The 21,309-nt window shown below is 54.6% G+C and overlaps 3 protein-coding genes across 3 annotated transcripts; all 3 read left to right on the forward strand.

Annotated features, from left to right (window-relative positions):
• Positions 1-528: 528 nt before the first annotated feature.
• TXLNA (taxilin alpha) lies at positions 529-12,228 on the forward strand. Its single transcript, XM_054292211.1, has 11 exons — positions 529-697; positions 1,653-1,786; positions 3,490-3,804; positions 4,810-4,901; positions 6,228-6,398; positions 7,688-7,882; positions 9,609-9,728; positions 9,882-9,956; positions 10,282-10,374; positions 10,552-10,647; positions 11,938-12,228. The coding sequence occupies exons 2-11, from the start codon at positions 1,678-1,680 to the stop codon at positions 12,211-12,213; spliced, it is 1,542 nt and encodes a 513-aa protein (XP_054148186.1). The 5' UTR covers positions 529-697; positions 1,653-1,677; the 3' UTR covers positions 12,214-12,228.
• A 3,506-nt stretch (positions 12,229-15,734) lies between these two features.
• Positions 15,735-18,112, forward strand: CCDC28B (coiled-coil domain containing 28B). Its single transcript, XM_054292214.1, has 6 exons — positions 15,735-15,799; positions 16,268-16,504; positions 16,594-16,748; positions 17,413-17,567; positions 17,678-17,700; positions 18,009-18,112. The coding sequence occupies exons 2-6, from the start codon at positions 16,350-16,352 to the stop codon at positions 18,058-18,060; spliced, it is 540 nt and encodes a 179-aa protein (XP_054148189.1). The 5' UTR covers positions 15,735-15,799; positions 16,268-16,349; the 3' UTR covers positions 18,061-18,112.
• A 42-nt stretch (positions 18,113-18,154) lies between these two features.
• Positions 18,155-21,309, forward strand: IQCC (IQ motif containing C). Its single transcript, XM_054292205.1, has 6 exons — positions 18,155-18,262; positions 18,680-18,823; positions 18,921-18,980; positions 19,705-19,954; positions 20,640-20,749; positions 21,047-21,309. The coding sequence occupies exons 1-6, from the start codon at positions 18,155-18,157 to the stop codon at positions 21,152-21,154; spliced, it is 780 nt and encodes a 259-aa protein (XP_054148180.1). The 3' UTR covers positions 21,155-21,309.

Consider the following 21,309-nt stretch of genomic DNA (forward strand, 5'->3'; position numbering starts at 1 on the left):
GCGCGGGGCGTGCTGGGAGTTGTAGTTTCCGGGGTGGGCGTGCGCAGGGCATGCTGGGAGTTGTAGGCCACGCTTTTCCCTCCTCCTCCACCACCTCATCTTCCTCCTCATCTCCTTTTTCTTCCAGAGGAGCAGGGCGGGAATTGTTGTCCTCAAGGCAGCCATGCGCGAGGCATGCCGGGAGCTGTAGGCCACAGTTCTAATTCTTTCTCATCCTCTTCTTCTTCAAGCGCGGGGCATGGCGGTAGTTCTAGGATAGAATTTCCTTCCTCCTCCTCCTCCTCTTCCTCATCCCCTTCTCCTTCCAGTCCTACAGAGCTGTAGTTCCTGTGGTGGGCCCCGCGCTGAGCATGCCGGGAGCTGTAGTTCCCGTGCCCGCTCTCTCGCGCTGAGCATGCCGGGAGCTGTAGTCCCCTCAGCGCCTCCCGCCGCGCTTGCCGCGTCTCCCCGGTGCTTCCCGGCAGCCCCCGCGCGGCGGGCGTTGATTGGGCGGCGGCGCGGGCGGGCGCACGCGCGGCCGTTGGAGGCCCCGGGCCGAGCCGCTCCCATAGCGCCGGTACCGCCGGAACCGCCACAACCGCCGCCACAGCGGCACCGGCCGGGCACCGGCACCCAGCGCCCCGCCGATGCGCCGGGCCCCCGTTGGCTGAGGAGCGAGGCGACACCTGCGTCAGACCGCCGGCGCTGACGTCACGGGGTGCGCGCGTGACGTCACGGCGGTGCGGGGAGGGGGCAGCGCGGGGCCGCTTTAACGGGGGGGGGGCGGAGGCGGGGGCTGGGCCGCTCCCGGGGCTATAACGGGGCTGGGGGGGGCGGCTCCCGGTAGAACGGGTGCTGCGGGGCTGGGCTGGGCGGGCCGGGGCTGCCGGTGCCGAGCGAGCCATGGGCCGGGGGCTCCCGGGGCTGCGGGGCTGGGTCACCCCCGAACCCCGTTATACCCCCGTACCCCGGTTATTATCACCTCCGTACCCCGGTTATTATCGCCCCCGTATCCCGGTTATCGCCCCCATATCCTGGTTATTATCACCCCCGTACCCCGGTTAATATCGGCCCCCGGTTCTCGCCCCCGTGCCCGGTTCTGGCCCCGGAGCTGTCCCGGTGCAGCGGCAGCGGAAAAGCAGCGCCCGGGGCGCGGGGCAGGTGCCGGTGAAGGCGAAGGGCGCTGCCCGGACACCCACACGTGGGTGCTGCCCCGGGCCGGGCTCTGGCGCCGCTGTGCCCGCGGGTTTGCCTTCCCGGAGCCCCGGTAACTCCCGGTATAACCGGGGACTCTTCTTTCCCTCGGGGACGAGCAGCAGCACCCCCAGCTCCTCATTAGGGGGATAAAGGGAAGGCTGACAACATCCAAACCCCTCCGGGGATGAGGATGAGGATGAGCTGGGATTTCAGGCAGGGAATTCAGCAGGAATTGACCTCTGTGCTGTGCCAGCTCTGATTTCTGCGTCAGGTTTGAAATCCCAGAATTGGGAAGGGCTGAGGGGGATGTTCCCAGTTGGAAAATCCTGCTATCTGTGGGTTGGGAGATTCCACCAGGAATTATCCTGACACAACTGGAAATCAAGAGATGCTTTCCTCAACACTGAACTGCTCCTTCCTCCTGACTCCTAAAATCCTGCAGATGTCCTCAAAACCTCTCCCTTGTGTCTCTGCAGAGCCTGAGAGGGTGCAAAGGCTGTGATGAAGAACCAGGGAGTGGAGGCCAAGGCAGCTCCACGTCCTTCCAGAACGAGCAGCGGGATGGGGCTGGAAGAGGGAGACTCACCAGAGGCTGCAGCTCCCCCAGAAGGTGTGGGGAAAATCCTGGTTTTCCAGGCCAGAAAATCCTGGTTTTCCAGACCAGGAAATCTAGGTTTTCCAGGCAGAAAATCCTGGGTTTCCTGGGCAGAAAGTTGTGGTTCTCGAGGGCAGAGAATCCTGGGTTTCCTGGGCAGAAAATCCTGGTTTTCCAGGCAGAAAATGTTGGTTTTCCAGGCCAGAAAATCCTGGGTTTCCTGGACTGAAAGTTGTGGTTATTCAAGGGCAGAAAATCCTCGGTTTCCAGGGGAAAAAAAAAAATGGTTTTCCTGGGCAGAAAATCTTATGTTTCCAGGCCAGGAAATCTAGGTTTTCCAGGACAGAAAATTCTGGTTTTTCTGGGCAGAAAATCCTGGGTCTCCAGGTCAGAGAATCCTGGCCTTCCAGGCAACAAAATCCTAATTTTCCAGGGCAGAGAATCCAGGTTTTCCAGGCCAGAAATTCCTGGTTTTCCTGGGCAGAAAATCCTGGATTTCCTGGCCGTTAAATCCTGGTTTTCCGCGACAGAAAATCCTGGTTTTCCAGAGCAGAAAATCCTGGTTTTCCAGGGCAGAAAAAATCCAGGTTTTTCTGGCCAGAAAATCCTGGTTTTCCTGGGCAGAAAATTGTGGTTTTCTAGGCTAGAAAATCTTGGTTTTCCAGGGCAGAAAATCCTGTTTTTCCAGGCAGAAAATCCTGGTTTTCCAGGCAGAAAATCCTTGTTTTTTCCCTATTTCTGTGTCTGTGCATCCTGGAGGAGCTCCCCTCTGCCTGCTGCCAGGATGTTCTGCCTGCTCCATCCCTGTTTGCTCCCAGCTGCTCCTACCCAGGTTTCAAATCCATTCTCATGCTAAAATCCCAGCCCTGCATCTTCCAATTCCTCTGGGAGGGAAAAAGCTCACACACAACCTGCTTTCCTTAAAATAAAAAATAGAGAGGGGGGAATTCTCCCTCCTGACAGATGTCAGGGGCTTGGTCATGCTCTGCTGATCAAAGGAGAGGCTGGTGGGAATGGAACAAAGCAATTTATCCAGCCAGGAAAAAGCTCCCATTCCCTGCAGGGTGAGAGGAAGGGGGAAAAGCTCAATTTATAGGATTGTGCCCCCTTGATGGAGTGACAAAACTGTCTTTTGTCCCCTTAAAAGGGAAATAAGCTCAGAAATTTGTGTCTTTAATTACATAAAAAGAAATCTCGTAGGACTTGGGGGATTTCACCTCAAATGTAAGGATGGACAATTGGACAGGAGGCAAAAATTGTCTGAGCAATTTGCTAGAAAAAGAAGAGAATAAATAAAGTAATTGTTTTTGTGAGGTGTTTTACCAGGAGCAAGAACCTCTTGCACTTGGCTGAGTTTTGCTCTGTGAAGAGTTTTGTTATTTTACCTTTTATTAAATCTGGTTTTTCCCCTATTTCTGTATCCCTGGAGGAGTTCCCTTCTCCTGCCTGCTGCCAGGATGTTCTAGCTGCTCTTTGCCAGGTTTCAAATCCATTCTCATGCTAAAAAGCCCCAAAAAAATAATAAAGAGGCGAGAGGAGGGAATTCTGCCTTTTGACAGATGTCAGGGGCTTGGTTTCCAACACTCCCACAGCAACCACCCTGCTGATTTCATACCTCCTTGGGTGTGAAATAAACCTCCAAGAGCTTATGAGAGCTGGCTGGAGGAGAATAAATCAATTAATAAATAAATTTTTTTGTGGTTTTTTTCCCCTCCCAGCTCCCCAGGAAGATCCCAAATCCTCTCGCGACGTCTCTGAGGAGCTGAGCCGGCAGCTGGAGGACATCCTGAGCACCTACTGTGTGGATGCCAGCCAGGAGAACCCAGGGGAGGATGGGGGGCACGGGGAGCCCCCCGAGGAGCCCGACAAGGGCCGCAGTGACTCCCCCAGGAACGGGGAGCAGGAGCCGGGGGGCCCCGAGATCAACGGGGAGAAGGAAAACTCCAAGGGCAGCGAGGAGTTCCGGCCTGGGGAGGAGGCTGGGGACAGGGACCAGAAGAAAGCTCAGGAGAAGAAGAAGGCCAAGGGTTTAGGTGAGAGATTTTCAACTCCTCAGGGGTTTAGGTGAGAGATTTCCTGCTCCCCAAGGGTTTAGGTGAGAGATTTTCAACTCCTGAAGGGTTTAGGTGGGAGATTTCCTGCTCCCCAAGGGTTTAGGTGAGAGATTTTCAACTCCTGAAGGGTTTAGGTGAGAGATTTCCTGCTCCCCAAGGGTTTAGGTGAGAGATTTTCAACTCCTGAAGGGTTTAGGTGGGAGATTTCCTGCTCCCCAAGGGTTTAGGTGAGAGATTTTCAACTCCTGAAGGGTTTAGGTGGGAGATTTCCTGCTCCCCAAGGGTTTCGGGGAGAGATTTTCAAGTCCCCAGAGGTTATGGGAAAGGATTTTCAGCTCCCCAAGGGTTTAGGATTCCCAGCTCCTCAGGGGTTTAGGTGAGAGATTTCTTGCTTCCCAAGGGGTTTAGGTGAGGGATTTCCTGTTCCTCAGGGGTTTCGGTCAAGGATTCCCAACTCCTCAGGGATTTAGGTAAAGAATTCCCAGCTCTTCAGGGTTTTGGGAAAGGATTCCCAGCTCCACAAGGGTTTAGGGGAAGGATTCCCAGCTCCCCAGGAGTTTAGGTAAAGGATTCCCAGCTCCCCAGGGGTTTAGGTGAGGAATTCCCTGCTCCAGCTGTTCCCGAGGATATCAGTGCATGGATAAATGGATTTTATCCATTTAAAATGGATAAAATTGGGGATAAGTGGATTTTATCCACTGGGGGAAGTCAGAGCCTTGGATGGGTTTGGGAAGATCCTCCTGTTCTGTTCTGGACCCAGTGCAGGCTCTGAATTCTGTGGGTTTCTCTTCTGCTGGGCACAGCCCAGGGATGGTTTTCCCCTCCAAAATTTTCAACAAAATCCACCTGCTCCGTGGGAGATCCTGGGGAGATCCTGGGAACCTGCTCAGCCCCTCCTTTTCCTACCTTCCCATGCCAGATCTCTGTGTAAAGCCATTTTTATCCCATTTATTGCATCATTCCCATTCCTTGTCCCCTTTCCAGGCAAGGAAATCACTTTGCTGATGCAGACCCTGAACACCCTGAGCACGTCAGAGGAGAAACTGGCAGCTCTGTGCAAGAAATACGCTGAGCTGGTGAGTGCTGGGGCTGGGGGAGGCAGGAGGGCCCTTGGGGAGGGACATTCCAGGGTCACACTGGGGCTTTGTGGTGTCCTGGGGCTCCTGCAGGGCTGGATCCCTGCCCAGGAGAGCCTGGGTGGTGCTGGGTGAAGTGTGGACAGAAGGAATTTTGGCAAATCTGGCTGTAAAAGCTCAGTTTCACCCACACAAAGCCTGATCCCACATTTAACCAGAGCCAAGGTGGAATTCCAAGCATGGATGGAGGTTTGGGGCTGTCTGTGCATGTCCTAAGTGCCCCATGGGTGCTTTTCCCTGTGCTGAGGGAACACGGAGCTCCTTCCAATTCCAGCAGGGTGGGAGTTGAGGAAGGAGAAAAGGAAAATCCCTTGGGCTCTGTGTCACTGCTGCTCTGCCCTGAGGTGTCACAAAGCTGCTGGCCTTGGGGCACAGCCTGATGGTGTCTCCTCAGGGGGGGAAATGGTGTCCCTCAGATGTCCCCTCAGAAAGGAAGATGGTGTCCCCTCAGGAGGGTAAATGGTGTCCCCTCAAATGTCCCCTCAGTAGGGCAGATGGTGTCCTCTAAGGGGTGGATGGTGTCCCCTGAGGGGGGTAGATGGTGTCCCCTCAGGAAGGCAGATGTTGTCCCCTCAGGTGTCCCCTCAGAAAAGAAGATGGTGTCCCCTCAGGAAGGCAGATCATGTCCCCTGAAAGGGAAGATGGTGTCCCCTCAGGTGTCCCTTCATGAGGATAAATGGTGTCCCTTCAGGAAGGAAGATGGTGTCCCCTTAGGAGGAAGGATGATGTCCCCTCAGCAGGGAAGGTGGTGTCCTCTCAGATGTCCCCTCATGGGGGCAGATGGTGTCCCCTTGGGAGGGCTGATGGTGTCCCCTCAGGTGTCCCCTCATGAGGGTTAATGGTGTCCCCTTGGGAGGGAAAATGGCATCCCCTCAGTGGGGGCAGATGGAGTCCCCTGAGGAGGGTGGATGGTGTCCCCTCATGGGGGCAGATGGTGTCCCATCAGGAGGGAAGATGGTGTCCCCTCAGATGTTCCCTCATGAGGGTTAATGGTGTCTCCTTGGGAGGGAAAATGGCGTCCCCTCAGGAAGGAAGATGGTGTCCCCTCAGGGGGGGAAATTGTGTCCCCTCAGGTGTCCCCTCAGGAGGGTGGATGGTATCCCCTCACAGGGCAGATGGTGTCCCCTCAGGAGGGAAGGTGGTGTCCCCTCAGGTGTCCCCTCAGCAGCACAGGTGGTGTCCCCTGAGGAGGGCTGATGGTGTCCCCTGAGGGGGACGCCTCTGCCCTGCTGCCCCCACAGCTGTGCCTCTGCTCCCCTGTGGCAGCTGGAGGAGCACAGGACCTCGCAGAAGCAGATGAGGATGCTGCAGAAGAAGCAGAGCCAGCTGGTGCAGGAGAAGGATCACCTGCAGAGCGAGCACAGCAAGGCCATCCTGGCGCGCAGCAAGCTGGAGAGCCTGTGCCGGGAGCTGCAGCGGCACAACCGCACCCTCAAGGTGCTCCCTGTCATTTGGGAAGTGTTCTTGAGGGATATAAGGACATCATTTTGGGAGGTTTTTCTTATGGATATAAGGAATAGGAGGCTGAATGCATTGGGAACATTTAGGGAAGTTTTTCTGATGGATGTAAGAACATCGTTTTGGGAAGATTTCCTAATGTATGTAAGAACATCATTTTGGGAAGTTTTTCTTATGGAAGCAAGGAATAATGGGAGGCTGAATGGGTTAAGAACATCATTTTGGGAAGTTTTTCTTATGGAAGCAAGGAATAATGGGAGGCTGAATGGGTTAAGAACATCATTTTGGGAAGTTTTCCTCATGGATGTATGAACATCATTTTGGGAAGTTTTCCTAATAGATATAAGAACATCATTTTGGGAGGGTTTTCTTATGGAAGTAAGGAATCATGGGAGGCTGAATTCATTTGGAACATAATTTTGGGAAGTTGACCTGAGGGATAGAAGGAATCATGGGAGGCTGAATGGGTTAGGAACATTTAGGGAAGTTTTTCTGATGGATGGAAGAACATCATTTTGGGAAGTTTTTCTTATGGAAGTAAGGAATCATGGGAGGCTGGATTGGTTGGGAACATAATTTTGGGGAGTTTTTCTTATGGAAATAAGGAAAAATTGGAGGCTGAATTCATTGAGAACATAACTTTGGGAAGTTTTCCTCATGGAAATAAGGAATAACAGGAGGCTGAATGGGTTAGGAACATACAGGGAAGTTTTTCTGATGGATGGAAGAACATCATTTTGGGAAGTTTTTCTTATAGATGTAAAGAATAATGGGAAGCTGGGTGGGTTGGGAACATCATTTTGGGAAGATTTCCTGATAGATATAAGGACATTATTTTGGGATGGATATAAGGAATAATGGGAGGCCAAGTGGGTTAGGAAATTCAGGGAAGTTTTCCTGATGGATGTAAGGACATAATTGTGGGAAGTTTTCCTGATGGCTGTAAGGAATCATGGGAAGCTGAATTAGTTGGGAACATCATTTTGGGAAGATTTCCTGATGGCTATAAGATTTCCTGATGGCTTATAGAAAGGACATAATTTTGGGAGGTTTTTCTTATGGGTATAAGGAGTAATTTTGGGAAGTTTTCCTGATGGAAATAAGGAGTAAAGGGAGTCTGAATGGGTTGGGAACACAATTTTAGGAAGGTTTTGTGGTGGACATAAGGACATCATTTTGGGATGGACATAAGGAATAACGGGAGCCTGGCTAAGTTGGAAACACCATTTTGGGAAGCTCCTCCCTTACCTGTCCCATCCCTGCCGCAGGAGGAGGGCGTGCAGCGTGCCAGGGAGGAGGAGGAGAAGAGGAAGGAGGTGACCTCTCACTTCCAGGTGACCCTGAACGACATCCAGCTGCAGATGGAGCAGCACAACGAGCGCAACTCGAAGCTGCGCCAGGAGAACATGGAGCTGGCCGAGAGGCTCAAGAAGCTCATCGAGCAGTACGAGCTCAGGGAGGAGGTGGGTCAGCTTCTCCCACACCTCTGCTGGCCACAGGGGCTCTGGGATACAGAAAACTTGTTTTTCTTAGCTTGGGCAGTCAGCAGAGTCAGGGTTCTTTTGTGTTTATTGCTTATTATTTCTTATTTTTAACATTATTTCTCTGGCTCGCCCTAGGTCTGTCTGGCCAGGGTTGAGGCACACTGCTTCCCTCACTGCTTGTCTTTATACTAAAAACTACATGTTACTTAAACATGTAGTTTAAATACACTACAATATTTAAAATTACTTCCCAATACCTATTTCCTATGTTAGACAGTGAATTTCTACTCTAAACCAATCCAAAAGTGCCACCATCACATCACAGCAGAAGATGGAGGCCAAGAAGAAGAAGGAGAAAGGCTGCCCAGATTTCTCCATCTTGCCCCCTGAACCCCCATTCTAAAAACACCAAAAAATATATATTTTTTACCCTGTGATAAATTCACTATCATTCTACTTAAACTCTCTTGACTTGTAACTCTTCGTATAAAGGTGGGAATTGTTTTTTCCAAGGGCTCAATCAAAGGCACAGGGGGCTGGGGCTCTGTGCCAAGGTCTCTGAACCCCCTGGGCAGGGGTTGGAGCCCTTTGGGGCAGCCAGAGGAATTTCCTGCGTTCTGACACTTTTGTTCTCATTTTCAAGGTTACTTGTTATTTCTTGTTTATAACATTCTTTTTCTGGCTCGCCCTAGGTCTGTTTGCAGGTCAGGTTGAGGCACACTGGTGTTATCTTTTTATACTAAAAACTGTCTACAATATTTAAAATTACTTCCCAATACCTATCAGCTATGTTAGACAGTGAGCTTCTACTCTAAACCAATCTAAAACTGCCACCATCACAGCAGAAGATGGAGGCCAAGAAGAAGAAGGAGAAAGGCTGGACACTCTTAGATTCTTCTATCTTGCTTTTCTAACTCTCATTCTAAAAACTTCAAAAATCTATTATTCACTCTGTGATTAACTATTATTCTACTTAAATTCTCTTGACTTGTAACTCTTCATATAAAGGTGGGAATTGGTTTTTTCTAAGGGCTAAAATCAAAGGCACAGGTGGTTTTGACTCTGGGGCAGGGGCTGGAGCCATTTGGGGCAGGCAGAGGAATTTCCTGCGTTCTGACACTTTTGTTCTCATTTTCAAGGTTGTTTGTTATTTCTTATTTCTAGCATTATTTCTCTGACTCGCCCTAGACCTGTTTGACAGGGTTGAGGCACACTGGTGTTGTCTTTTTATCTAAAAACTATGTCTACAATATTTAAAATTACTTCCCAATACCTATTACCTGTGTTAGACAGCGAGCTTCTACTCTGAACCAATCTGAAAGTGCCACCATCACAGCAGAAGATGGAGGCCAAAAGAAGAAGGAGAAAGAAAAATCTGCGTCCAGTCTATCTTGCTTCTTGAACTCTCATTCTAAAAACTTCAAAAATCTATTTTTCACTCTGTGATAAACTAACTATTATTCTACTTAAATATTATTCTACTTAATCTCTCTTTACTTGTAATTCTTCACACAAAAGTGGGAATTGTTTTTTCTAAAATCAAAGGGAATTGTTTTTTCTGAGGGCTAAAATCAAAGGCACAGGTGGTTTTGACTCTGGGGCAGGGGCTGGAGCCCTTTGGGGCAGGCAGAGGAGTTTCCTGGTCAGCACTGGGAACCTTTCCTGCTGCTCTGGGTGTGCCCTGAGCTCTGCTGTCCCCCTGCAGCACATTGACAAGGTGTTCAAGCACAAGGAGCTGCAGCAGCAGCTGGTGGATGCCAAACTGCAGCAGGCCCAGGAGATGCTGAAGGAGGCAGAGGAGAGGCACCAGCGGGAGAAGGATTTTGTAAGTGTTGGAGCAGCTGATTGAGGCACTTTGGGGGTGTCAGTGTGGGTCCCTGGGTGTTATCCAGGGGCCAGGCTGGAGCTCTGCTGAGCTCCTTGTGCCTCTCCTGAGCCGGAGAGCATTCCCAGGTAATTGTTTGCTCTCCTTCCCCAGCTGCTGAAGGAAGCTGTGGAATCCCAGAGGATGTGTGAGCTGATGAAGCAGCAGGAGACCCACCTCAAGCAGCAGGTGAGTTCCCTGCTCAGCTTGTTTGGTTTGGGGATTTCCCTCCCTCCCTCCCTGAACAACCCAAAGTTCTTTAATCTGGAAAACAGGAGCAGGATCCCTGCTGGCTTTGGTTTTATGAGCTGAGCCTTTGTTCAGGGGCTGTTTCCCAGTGCTGGGAGCAGTCATGGGATCAGCCAGGAGGAGTTTGTGGAGCTCCCTGCTCTCAGGATGTTTCCCTGGGACAGAATTTGCCTTTGGCAGAGCAGCTCCTGCTGTTTGTCCTTGTGCCAGGGCTGGGCTCTCCCCTCTCCAGCCCTGCTGCCATCAGCTCCCTGTCTCTCCACAGCTGGCTCTGTACACTGAGAAGTTTGAGGAGTTCCAGAACACCCTTTCCAAAAGCAGTGAAGTGTTCACAACGTTCAAACAGGAGATGGAGAAGGTGGGTGATGCTTTTTTCCCCCAGCTCCAAATTTCAGTTCATTTTAAGTCTACACCCAAAATTTGGGGTGACACATGAGGACCTGTGGGATGTCACTGCACTGCTCTCCCTGGGGTTGGTTTATTTTGATTCCTGTGGGGATCAGGACATTTTGTGACTGGATTTGTGATTGTGTAGATGACCAAGAAAATCAAGAAGCTGGAGAAGGAGACCACCATGTACCGCTCCCGCTGGGAGAGCAGCAACAAGGCCCTGCTGGAGATGGCAGAGGAGGTGAGGGGAGGCTGGGGGCAGCTGGGAGGGTGGCTGGGGACAGGACAGGCCCTGCCTGGGTGCTCTGTGAGGGCAAAGGGAGGAGGAGGAAGCTCCTGGGTGCTGAGGGTTTGCTTGGTTTCCCCAGAATCAGTCATGGAATGGTTTGGGCTGGAAGGGACCTTAAAGTTCATCCTATTCCAGCCCCTGCCATGGGCAGGGACACCTTAAATTATCCCAGGTTTCTCCTGGGATAAGTGTCCTGGGATAAGCCCAGCCTTGGACACTTCCAGGGATGGAGCAGCCCCAGCTTCCCTGGGCACCCTGTGCCAGCCAGGGCTTCTTCACCTTCACAGGGAGGAATTCCATGCCAATATCCCACCTAACCCTGCTCTCCCTGCACTTGAAACCTGTTCCTGTTCTCTCCTGTCCCTCTGGGGTTTCAGCTCTCCCTGCAGAAAACCTTGCAGGACAAGGAGCTGGAGCACCCTGTGCCAGAGCCTGCCTGGAATTCCTCACAGGGAGGAATTCCATGCCAATATCCCACCTAACCCTGCTCTCCCTCCACTTCAAACCCATCCCTATCCCTTCCTATCCCTCTGGGGTTCCATCTCTCTCTCTGTGCCTCTCATCCTGTGGGACAAACAGCTGGAGCACCGTGTGCCACCCCACGGGCAGGAATTCCATCCCAATATCCCACCTAACCCTGCCCTCCCTGCATTTCAAACCTGTCCCTGTTCTCTCCTGTCCTCTGCCATGGGCAGAGACGCCTTCAATTATCCCAGGTTTCTCCAAGCCTGGCCTTGGACACTTCCAGGGCTCCACAGCATCTCTGGGCACCCTGTGCCAGAGCTTCTTCACCTTCACAGGGAGGAATTTCACCCCAATATCCCACCTAACCCTGCTGTCCCTGCATTTCAAACCCATCCCTAGCCCCTCCTATCCCTTTGGGGTTTCAGCTCTCCCTCTGTGCCTCTCTCCTGCAGAAAACCCTGCGGGACAAACAAGGAGCTGGAGCACCCTGTGCCAGCCCACAGGGAGGAATTTCATCCCAATATCCCACCTAACCCTGCCCTCCCTGCATTTCAAACCTGTCCCTGTTCTCTGCTGTCCCTCTGGGGTTCCACATCTCCCTCTGTGCCTCTCTCCTGCAGAAAACCCTGCGGGACAAACAAGGAGCTGGAGCACCCTGTGCCACCCTACAGGCAGGAATTCCATGCCAATATCCCACCTAACCCTGCCCTCCCTGCATCCCTGTTCTCTCCTATCCCTTTGAGGTTCCACATGTCCCTCTGTGCCTCTCCCCTGCAGAAAACCCTGCGGGACAAGGAGCTGGAGGGGCTGCAGGTGAAGATCCAGCGCCTGGAGAAGCTGTGCCGCGCGCTGCAGACGGAGCGCAACGACCTCAACAAGAAGGTGCAGGACCTGTGTGCCCACACAGAGCTGCTGGAGCCCCTGAAGGAGCCACCACGGGACAGCTCTGAGGCTGCTGCAGATCCCCTGAGCCCAGGAAAGGCCCCACAGAGCCCGGATCCCACAGGAGGCCTGGCAGAACTGAGCACGGGGACTGAGCAGGGCACTGACTGAGCCCCAGCTGGGTGAGGGAGGGGGACCTGGGAGCTGCTTTAGATTCCACTCTCCCTGTCCTGGGCCAGCTGGGAAAGGACAGGACACAGCCCTCCTGGGGATGGCAGATTTTCCCTAGTTTAGGTTTTTGGAGGGATTTTTTTTAAGATTTTATATATATATATACATATATATATATAAGATATATAAAAATGTGCAGGGCAACACTTTATATCTATGGAAAGAAGCAGAAGGGCCCAGCTCCCTGCCTGTGTGAATATTGAAACTCTGGAGCCTCAGCTGATTGTCCCTCCCACTAAAGGACCTGGGGACAGGCACAGGGACAAGGGACACGCCTCCACCACCACAAGGACTCCACTCTGGAGTGACAGCAGAGCTGGGAGAATTCCAGAACATTCCCAGCACTGGATTCTCCCTCTTCCCCCTGCCAGGCAGGAGGAGCTCCTGGTCTGGCCCTGCTCGTGTGTGAGCTGAGGGCACCAGAGGCCGTTCCCTGCTCTCCATGGGCTCTGTGTCTGCACTGGGGACCAGGAGAAGCAGCAAAAGGAGGTGCCTGGTCCCTCCCTTGGGAATTTTTTGCTCTTGCCAGGCCCTGCCAATCTCAAAACCGCCTTATAATTCACAGTTGCCTCTTTGCTGAACGCACACGTGCACAAAGTGTATTAAACAGTTATCCCAAAGGTCTCATTCCCAAGTGTTGGCATCGTTGTGCACAGGGACTGGGGAGGTGCCCCCCAGCCCTGGAGGCATCCACGGAGCTGGGGCTGCAGGAGGATCAAACCTCAGAGCTGTGTGAGCTCCTGGAGCTGTGTGAGCCCCTGGAGCTGCTGCAGGAGGATCAAACCTCGGAGCTGTGTGAGCTCCTGGAGCTGTGTGAGCCCCTGGAGCTGCTGCAGGAGGATCAAACCTCGGAGCTGTGTGAGCTCCTGGAGCTGTGTGAGCCCCTGGAGCTGCTGCAGGAGGATCCAACCTCAGAGCCCTGTGAGCTCCTGGAGCTGCTGCAGGAGGATCCAACCTCAGAGCCCTGTGAGCTCCTGGAGCTTCTGCTCCATCCATGATCAGCTCCTGGGGCTGCTTCTGCTGTCCCAGCCCCATTTCCCCTTTTCCTCCCTGCTTGAAGAGCATCTCCCCAGTGCTGCCTCACCCCACGGGGCCTGCATGTGCTGGGAGGGAGTTTAGGGACAGCTGTGGCACCTGCTGGCACCGGGTTTTGGGATTTTCCTTGGTTTGTCAGGACTTTGTGTCGTCGCTGATCTTTGGAAGATCAGGCTCGCTTGGAACCTCGCTGCAGCTTCAGTTTGTGACAGACTTCACTCCCAGCATTGCCTTCCTGGTGCTGGGAGCTGATCCCCACCCTGGATGCACCCAGTGGATCCTTTTGGGATTCTCTTCTGACACCACAGCTGCTCTCACATCTCCCCTCCATGAAGGACCTGCCTCCACATCTCCTTTTCCTCCAGATTGAGGAGGGCAGCATGGACAGAGCCCTGCTGGACATGCCCTGGGACAGTCCCTGGAGCTGTGGTGGCTTTGTCTTCCAGCCCTGCTGGTTCCTCTGGGATGATCCATGAATGTAACCCAGCCAGGCTGAGCAGGGCTGCTGCTGACATCTGGACTGCAGAAAAAGCAAAACCCCTTAGAAATTCACCAAACCCCCTTTTTTTTCTGTCTTTTCCCTGTTAAGGTACAGAAACCTCCTGTGTGTATCCTGTATCCAATAGAAACACTCCCAACCTCGCTGCTGCCTCCGGTGTGTCTCTGTTCTTTACCACGGGGTGGAGATTTTGGGCTGTGGGGTGGCTCTGTGGGACACAACAACTCTGTGTCCTGTCAGTGTCACCATTGAATTTCCAGAAGCTGTAACCCTCACAGAGTAACACCAAACCTCTTCAGAAGGGTGCAAACACCTGCCCTGGTGGTTGTTCACCCAAATTTTGGTACCCCTCACGTTCATGCAGGGCACCTGTGTGCCCTCTGTGCCCTTTGGTCAGCACAGCTGGGCACTCTGTGGCTCACCTGCTGCTCACAGCTGGGCTCATTGGGGAGCAGCCCCACTGCTAACCCCACAAACTGTGAACCTAACAGAGCCCCCAAACCCTACAAACTGTGAACCCCAAACCCCACAAACTGTTCCTACACACAGCCCCCAATCCTTACAAACTGTGTTCCTACACGTAGCCCCACTGCTAACCCCACAAACTGTGAACCTAACACAGCCCCAATCCCAATTCCCCCATAACTACACACAGCCCCAAACCTCACAAACTGTATACCCCACTCCAAATCCCCACAAACTGTGTTCCTACACACAGCCCCAATCCTAAACCCTACAAACTGTGTACCTGCACAAAGCCCCAATCCCCACAATCTGTGTACCCCAAACCCCACAAACTCTGTACCTACACACAGCCCACAAACTGTGTACCCCACTCCCAAACCGCACACAATCTGTGTTCCTACACACAGCCCCACTCCCAAACCCCACAAACTGTGTACCCTAAACCCCACAAACTGTGTTCCTGCACACAACCCCTGTTCCAATCCTCACAAACTGTACCTACATACAACCCTATTCCTAAACCCCACAAACTGTGTGCCCCAATCCCAAACCCCACAAACTGTGTACCTGCACACAGCCCCAATCTCAATCCCTACAAACCGTGCTCCTACACACAGCCCAAATCTCTACAAACTGTTCCTACACACAGCCCCAATCCCAAACCCCACAAACCGTGTACCCCAATCCCCACTAGCTCTGTTCCTACACACAGCCCTTGTCCCAAACCCCACAAACTCCTCCTGCCGTGTCCCAGAGCTCTGCTCCTCCTTTCCCCGGCAATGAGCTGAGGAAGGCAGGGAGGGATCGCACAGTTTTCCTGCCGTGTGGATGGGATGTCCCTGCTCAGGTGTCCCCAGTGTCACCTGGCGTGTGCCTCCCCGGGACGCTGCAGCCACCAAGAGCCACCAGCCCCGAGGGTCCCGGCCCTGGGGGCACCAGCCGGGCTGGTCCCTTGTGCCCCCATCGGCTCCAGAATGTCCAGGATGGGTTAAAAATCCTGCCGGGATTTACAGCAGCAGCCGCGCTCGGGCTGGGAGGGGGGGGACGGACGGGATTTGTTAATCCCGGCTCTGCGCCAGGGCTGGAGGCCCTTCCCGGCTCCTTCCAGCAGCGACGGATCCCGCGGTGCGGCGGGGACACCGGAGGGGACTCGGGGTAAAACCTGCGGGGACACCGGAGGGGACTCGGGGTAAAACCCGCGGGGACACCGGAGGGGCGGGAGGGGGCGGCGGGAACGAACCGGGGGCTCGGGGAGCGGATCCCGCCCCGTTCCCGATCTGCGGGATGCTGATCCCGGGGCCGATCCCGGGGCCGATCCCGGGTCACGTCCGCGGATCCTGCGGAGGGGAAGGGAACTCCCGGAGGAAGTTCCCTTTCCCTTTAAATGCAAATCCCGGCTGTGCAGTCGGTGGCCATCGGGCAGGGGGCGTCCGGTGGGCTCGGGGCGTCCATCGGGGTCGGGGTGTCCATCGGGGTGTCCATCGGGGTGTCCATCGGGTCCCGGAGGCCGGAGCGGGCCTGGCTCAGGTCAGTCCCGGCCGTGGCGCTCCGGACGGCGGCCAAAGGGGACAAAGAGGCTCCGAACCGGAGCTGCCCGGTCCTGGCACCGCGCGGGGCTCGGGGGGGCCCGCAGGACAAAGGGGTGACGGTCCCCATGCGGTCCCCGTGCGGTCCCTGTGCTCCGCTCTCCCCGGGGTGTTTTGGGGCCGAAATTCTCTTTTCCATCTCGCCGGGGCCCGGCCGGAGCTGCGGCTGCGGTTCAGGCCCCGGCCGGGCTCCTGCGGGGAGGGAGCGGGGCCCCGGGAACGGGCACCGAGCCCCTGCTCCGCTCCTGCCGCCGCCAGCGAGCCCCGGGGCGCTCGGGGTGCCCGTGGGTGCCACTCCTTAACACGGGGGTCCCGGTGCCCCTGGCTGTGTCCCCTTCAATCCCGAGTGTCCCCAGCCCCTCCGCCGCGCCCCGGGCATCCTCATCCTCTCCCCGTTATCTCCGTGCAGATAAGGAGCCTCCACACGCCGTGTCCGCCGCACGCCCGTTCCCGGTCCTGATCCCGGTCCCGATCCCGGTGCCATCGGCCCCATGGAGGAGCGCAGGAAGAAGCGGAGCCCGCAGAGCTGCCTGGCCCAGCCGCCGCCCGCCGGGGCCCCGCGGCCGCTGCCCCCGAGCAAGAGCGCGTCCTTCGCGCTGCCGCTGCCCGCGCTGCCCTCGCCCCGCCAGCGGCCGCGGCCCCGCCGGTCAGTGCGGCCCGGGGGCACCGGGGCGGTACCGGTGCTGATACCGGTGTCGGTACCGGTGCCGGTGCTGACGCCCCGTTCCCCGGCAGGGCCAGCAAGGAGCGGGCGCGGGCGGGCGCCGGGGGCTCCCGGGGGGCGCCGCTCCAGCACAGCTTCCTCACGGATGTGTCCGACGTGTGCGAGATGGAGCGCGGGCTGCTCAGCCTCCTCAGCGACTTCCACTCGGGAAAGCTGCAGGCGTTCGGTGGGGGATCTGTGGGGTGGGATGGGATCCGTGGAATGGGATGAGATGGGATCCATGGGATGGGATTTGATCCATGGGATGGGATCAATGGGATCCATGGGATGGGATGGGTTGGGATTCATGGAATGAGATCCATGGGATGGGGTGAGATGGTTTGGGATGGCATGGGATGGATGAGATGGGATCCATGGGGTGGGATGGGATGGTTTGGGATAGGATTTGATCCATGGAATGAGATGGGATCCATGAGATGGGATGCAGTGGGATGGGATAAGATGGGATTAGATCCATGGGATGGGATGGAATGGGATCCATGGGATTTGATCCATGGGATGGGATCCATGAGTTGGGATGCGGTGGGATGGGATAAGATGGGATTTCATCCATGGGATGGGATCCATGGGGTGGGATGGGCATGGGAAAGGAGCAGACTGGGGAATTTTGGGGCTGGGGAATTTAGGATCCACAGAGAAGAGGTGGGGTGGGGAAAATGTTGGATCCAAGGGAAGGAATGGGATGGATGGACAGACGGACGGACGGACGGACGGATGGATGGATGGATGGATCAGGGACAGGCTGGGGCTGGGATTGATCCACAGGGAAGGTGCTCTGGGGCTGTGCTGGAGCCTCCCCAGGGATGTTCTGGAAGGTTCTGGTTCCCCAGGGAAGGAGTGCTCCTTCGAGCAGCTGGAGCACGTGCGGGAGATGCAGGAGAAGCTGGCGCGGCTGCACTTCGGGCTGGACGTGTGCGTGGAGGAGCTCCCCGAGGAGCAGAAGAAGGCGGCGGCTGACAGGAACCTGGACCAGCTGCTGGCACACGTGAGTGGCACCTGTGACACCCTGTGACACCCCTGTCACCCTGTCCTCTGCCAGGCCTGGCACAGCCCGGGGTCACCTCTGCTCCCTCAGCTCTGCCTTTGCTCCCACAGCTGGAAGAGCTCAGCAGCTCCATGTATCCTTGGCTGGTGACAGTGACAGTGGCAGTGACAGTGGCAGCGGTGGCAGTGATGGTGGTGATGGGTGGCAATGGTGGCAGTGGTGACGGTCACGACAATGATGGCACTGCCCGTGATGGCACTGACAGGGATGGCACTGGCAGTGATGACAGTGGCAGTGGTGGCAGTGACTGTGGCAGTGGTGGCAGTGGCAGGAGTGGCAGTGATGGTGGTGTGGGTGGCAATGGCAATGGTGGCAGTGACAGTGGTGACATGACCCTGGTGACAGTGACGGTGCTGGCGCTTCCCCTTTACCCGCTCTCAGACAGAAGCTGCACCTGGCCGAGAGCTCGGACCCCGAGGACGCGGGGCCCTGACCCCGGCCCTGTCCCCGTCCCCGTCCCCGCCATCCCCGGGAGCCCCGCGCGGGCCCGGCCCTGTCCCCGCCATGGCGGCGGCGGTCGCGGCCCGATGACGGCAGCAGGCGGCGCCGGGGCCATGGCGGCCGCGCCGGGCCCGCGGGCTGAGGCTGAGACCGAGGAGCGGCGGCGGCTCCTGCGCTCCGTGACCCGGCTACAGGTGCGGGACCGGCCCGGGGGAACGGCGGGGAGCCGGGAAGGGGAAAGGCGGGTGGGGCCTTTGAGGGGGGCACTTCGGGATGAAACCCCTGGGGTGGCACCTCGGGGCGGGCGGGCACCTCCATGAGGGCACCCCCGTGAGGGCATCCCCGGGCGGGCAGCTCCATGAGGGCACCCATGGGCACGGACGATGGGATCGGTTCGGTGCCGATGCCCGGTTGGGTTCGGTTCAGTGCCGGTGCCGGTGCCCGGTTGGGTTCGGTGGCGGTGCCCGGTTGGGTTCGGTGGCGGTGCCCGGTTCGGTTCGGTGCCGGTGCCCGGTTGGGTTCGGTTCGGTACCGGTGCCCGGTTGGGTTCGGTTCGGTGCCGGTGCCCGGTTGGGTTCGGCCCGGTTCAGCGCTGCCCCCTGCCGTGCCAGGCCTGTGCCAGGGGGTTCCTGCTGCGGCGGCGCCTGCGGAGCGTGCGGGCGGAGTTCGAGGCCGCGGTGCTGGAGATCGAGGGCGACCTGAGGCAGCTGCGCTGGAGCGGCCGCGTCCTGCAGCGGCCGCGCTTCGGCCCCGAGGTCCGTGAGCACCGGGGCACCGGGAGCGGTACCGGGAGCGGCACCGGGGCGGGGATTGTGCCCGGTGGCAGCGCTCACCCTGTGCCCCTGCCCGCAGGACGCTCCCGGCGCTGCCCCCGCAGGATTTGGCGCTCCCGGTGCAGCCCGGCCTGCCCAGGTGAGTGAGTGATTCCCCTCCCCGCGCCACTGCCCGGAGCACAGGAGAGGTTGGGATGGCTCAAACCAGAGCAGCAGAGCCATTATGTTTCTTAAAATATATTTTATTTTGTTTATTGTAATATTTTCTTTGATATTTCTTTGATTTTTCAAAGAAAAATCTGTATATATTCTTCTTTATATATTATATATTTCTTCTATTTTAATATTTTCTTCATATGTTGAAATTTATTTATATTTTCTTTCATATATTTTCTTTTGTTTGTTTTAATATTTTCTTTTGTGTCTTCTTTTAATATTTTCTTTCATATTTCTTTACATTTTCTCTTATATATCTTCTTTTATTTTAATACTTTCAGTGGAACATTTTCTAATATTTCTTATATTTTTTCTTTTCTATTTCTTTGATATTCCTTCATGTTTTTTAATATTTCTTTTATATTTTCTTTGATATTTCTTTGATATTCCTTCATTTTTTCTTGTATGTTTTCTTTTCTATTTCTTTTATATTTTCTTTATATTCCTTTATTTTTTCTTTTATATTTCTTTATATTTTCTTCCTATTCATCTTCATCTTTTCTTCCTATTCGTCTTTGTATTTTCTTCCTATTCCCCTCATATTTTTTACACTATCTTGATTTTTTAAAAGTATTTCTCTCATATTTTTTCCCTCTCTCATTGTGTTGGGATTTTTTTTTTTTTTCTCTTTTCCTTTTTTTTTCCAGCACTCTCCAGGAAAACCTTTGGATCCAGGGGAGGCTGCAGAGAACAAAACCAGAAAAAAATGGGAGAAGCTGAATCCTGGTGGAGCAGAGAGGGGTGGGAACATCCCCCCCTCAGCCCCACACCCCAAAACCACCAAAAACCCCAAAAATCCCCCAGATTTGGGGTGTGGTGCTGCTGAAAGCCCCGAGGAGGAAGAGGAGGGAGCCCTGGAGTGGGACAGTGACAGCAGCGAGCTGGGAGCCAGCACAGGTGAGGGACACCAAATATTTTGGGAACATTTTGGGAATGCTGCAGCAGCTCCCACAGGGCTGAGCTTTGGGGCCAGCACAGCTCAGGGATATTTGGGGATGTTGGAGAAGCCCCCACAGGGCTGAATTTGGGGTTTTTTTCCCCCATTTTTTGCAGGAATCCCAGAGGAACTGCAGGGGCTGCCCCTACATGACTGAATTTTGGGGTTTTTTCCCCCAGTTTTTGCAGGAATCCCGGAGGAGCTGCAGGATCAGCCCCTACATGACTGAATTTTGGTTTTTTCCCCATTTTTTGCAGGAATCCCAGAGGAGCTGCAGGGGCTGAGTTTTGGGTTTTTTTCCCCATTTTTTTGCAGGAATCCCAGAGGAGCTGCAGGGGCTGAGTTTTGGGGGTTTTTCCCCATTTTTTTGCAGGAATCCCAGAGGAGCTGCAGGGGCTGAGTTTTGGGTTTTTTTCCCCATTTTTTTGCAGGAATCCCAGAGGAGCTGCAGCATCAGCTCCCACAGAGCTGAATTTTGTTTTTTTTTTTCCCATTTTTTTGCAGGAGTCCCACAGGAGCTGCAGGGCTGCCCCTTCATGACTGAATTTTGGTTTTTCTCCCATTTTTTTGCAGAAATCCCAGAGGAGCTGCAGGATCAGCCCCTACATGACTGAATTTTGGTTTTTTTCCCCCATTTTTTTGCAGGAATCCCAGAGGAGCTGCAGGGGCTGCCCCGCTGGGAGCTGCAGGCCCTCAGGACTCGGCTGCTGCTGGAGCTGCTGTGGGTCCAACAGGCCATTGCCAGCAGGAAACAGGTGAGGAATGGGATGGGGACTGGGGGGAATGGAAAAGGAAATATGGAGGAAAAATCAAGGAAAATAGAAAGGAAATATCAAAGAAAATGAAAATATAAAATAGAAAGAAAATATAAAGAAATATCAAAGATAATAGAAAAGGAAGTAGAAAAGAAAATACAAAATAAAATAGAAAATCGAAAGAAATACCAAAGACCATAGGAAAGGAAATAGAAAATATAAAGAGATCTAAAAGAAAATATAAACAAACACATGGAAAACACAAAGCAATGTACATCGGGCTGTGTCTCCCCGCAGTTCCTGCTGCTGAGGCAGAAGTTGGGAGTTGCTGCCCCTCCCTGCAGCGTCCCCGAGTTCCTGGCCTGCTGTGGAGAGGCCCTGGGGCTGCAGCAGCAGCAGCTCTGATGGCACAGGGACAGCTGGGGGTCCTCACCCCGGGAAAATGGAACAAAATCCTGCTGGGGGTGTTTGGTGTGAGCGGGACTGAGCAGCAGCAGCCATGGGAGGCTCCTGGGGGGATCCTTCCCTTCCCTTCCCTTCCCTTCCCTTCCCTTCCCTTC

The sequence above is a fragment of the Melozone crissalis genome, unplaced genomic scaffold (genome assembly GCF_028551555.1).
Source record: "Melozone crissalis strain CALT ecotype California unplaced genomic scaffold, PUWL_Pcris_2 ptg000108l_1, whole genome shotgun sequence".
Lineage (NCBI taxonomy): Eukaryota > Metazoa > Chordata > Aves > Passeriformes > Passerellidae > Melozone > Melozone crissalis.